At 45.1% G+C, this 1,845-nt stretch overlaps 1 protein-coding gene across 1 annotated transcript; it reads right to left on the reverse strand.

Annotated features, from left to right (window-relative positions):
• Positions 1 to 487: 487 nt before the first annotated feature.
• LOC114219256 (olfactory receptor 52P1-like) lies at positions 488 to 1,477 on the reverse strand. Its single transcript, XM_028116753.2, is given in 1 exon segment — positions 488 to 1,477. A coding segment is annotated over 1 exon segment (990 nt).
• Between the last annotated feature and the right edge of the window lie 368 nt (positions 1,478 to 1,845).

The following is a 1,845-nucleotide window of genomic DNA, read 5'->3' on the forward strand; positions in this document are numbered from 1 at the left end:
CAAGCCCTTGCTCTCCTATTTGCTAATATTGTGGGTATTGGTGACTTCTTTTCCTCTTTTGGTTTCAAGAGCTAATGGAGAAAGTATAACATTTATGCAAAAGCACATAAGTACCTGGCAGGCCTACTTTCTTTAACTGTGGCTGTATGTGATATCTCCTGATCCTTGCAGATGGTAACACAGCAGCTGTAGTGTGGAGTGTGAGGTTAGAAATCCATGCCTGCTGTATTAGGAGAAGGCCAGAAAGTGCGGGAAGTTCCTATGACTAGGCAGAGGCTCTTCTAACCTAGGTTGGAAGAACTTCCCTAGGTTATACTTCCCAGGATGGAAATTAAGGATGCTGAACTAATTTGACCTCCTCTGTGATTTATTACTCTTGGAAATGGTCTAGGAGGTACAAGACTAAAACCTCTTTGCAGTCTCAAATACTGAGGATTGTTTAATCTTGAAAATCTTTTTTGGACTAAGTCCCTTCTATACCTCTGGATCACTCAGATACCTTGATCCCACTTCCCTACCCCCTTTGAAACACCCTGACAACCCTTTCCCGAATTTCTTTAGTCTTAACTCCATATACCATAGGGTTAAGAGCAGGTGGGAAGAGCAGATAAACATTGGCCAAAAGAATGTGAATATGGAGTGGAACATGGTGGCCAAAGCAATGGGTAAAAAAGGAGAAGAGGGCTGGTGCATAAGAGATTAGGATGACACAGACATGAGAACCACAGGTCCCCAAGGCCTTGGACTGAGCTTCAGGGGATGAAAGACAAAGGACAGCTCGTGCAATAAAGACATATGAAAGACCAATGCAGAATAAGTCAACCCCAATGACCAATAGTGCTGCTGCCAGCCCATACACATGGTTAGGCCTGGTGTCTCCACATGCTAGCTTCACAACAGCCATGGGCTCACAGTATGTGTGGGGGATCACATGACTTTGGCAGAAGCTCAAACGCGCAGTGAGGAAGGGACATGGGAGCATGAGCTTGGAGCCCTGCACTATAGCTACCACTCCAATTCGGGCAATGATGGTGTCGGTGAGGATAGTAGCATAGCGAAGTGGGTGACAAATGGCCACATAGCGATCAAAGGCCATGGCCAGCAGCACAGTAGACTCCATCATGCAGAAGGCATGAATGAAGAGCATCTGAGCCAGGCAGGCAGAGGCAGAGATGTGTCCAGCTCCACACCAGAGGATGGCCAGGAGCTTGGGAACTGTGGAGAAGGAGGCAGCCAAGTCAGTGGTCAAGAGCATGCACAGGAACAAGTACACAGGCTTGTGCAATGCTGGTTCCATGGCAACAACAAGCAGGATGGCGATGTTGCCCACAACTGTGGCTGTGCCCAGACAGCACACTGGGAGTGAGAGCCACAAGTGAAATTGTTCCAGACCTGGGATGCCCAGGAGGAAGAAAACAAAAGGGTCCAGGTTAGTGTGATTAGGAGACTCCATGGGCTGGACAAAATCTCTGGGCATCTTCTCTGGTCAGAAACCCCCACACAGTATCACATTACCTGAAGAGAGAACACAGAACAGAGATACGAATGAGCCTTAAATGACACTTACTAGCTATAAATGTTAGGCAAGTGCTATCGTCTATAAGTGGGGATAATAAAAGTAATGTCCCCTAGAGTTGTTAAGAGAATTGTATTGGTTAATATTTGTACAGAGCTTTGAATAGTACTTGATACATAATACTTGTTAAATAAAATAAATGAATGTGGGAAAAAAAATTCAAACAGGCATTTAAAGAAATCAGAATTGTCTTCTAGCTAAAGTCTACTGTTGTCAAAGAAAGGTACGAACTTCATCCATTCTTCCCAGGTATATAACACACACACACA

This window comes from Eumetopias jubatus, unplaced genomic scaffold (assembly GCF_037043125.1).
Source record: "Eumetopias jubatus isolate StellerSeaLion01/CBP00866 unplaced genomic scaffold, mEumJub1_p1.0 scaffold_13, whole genome shotgun sequence".
NCBI lineage: Eukaryota > Metazoa > Chordata > Mammalia > Carnivora > Otariidae > Eumetopias > Eumetopias jubatus.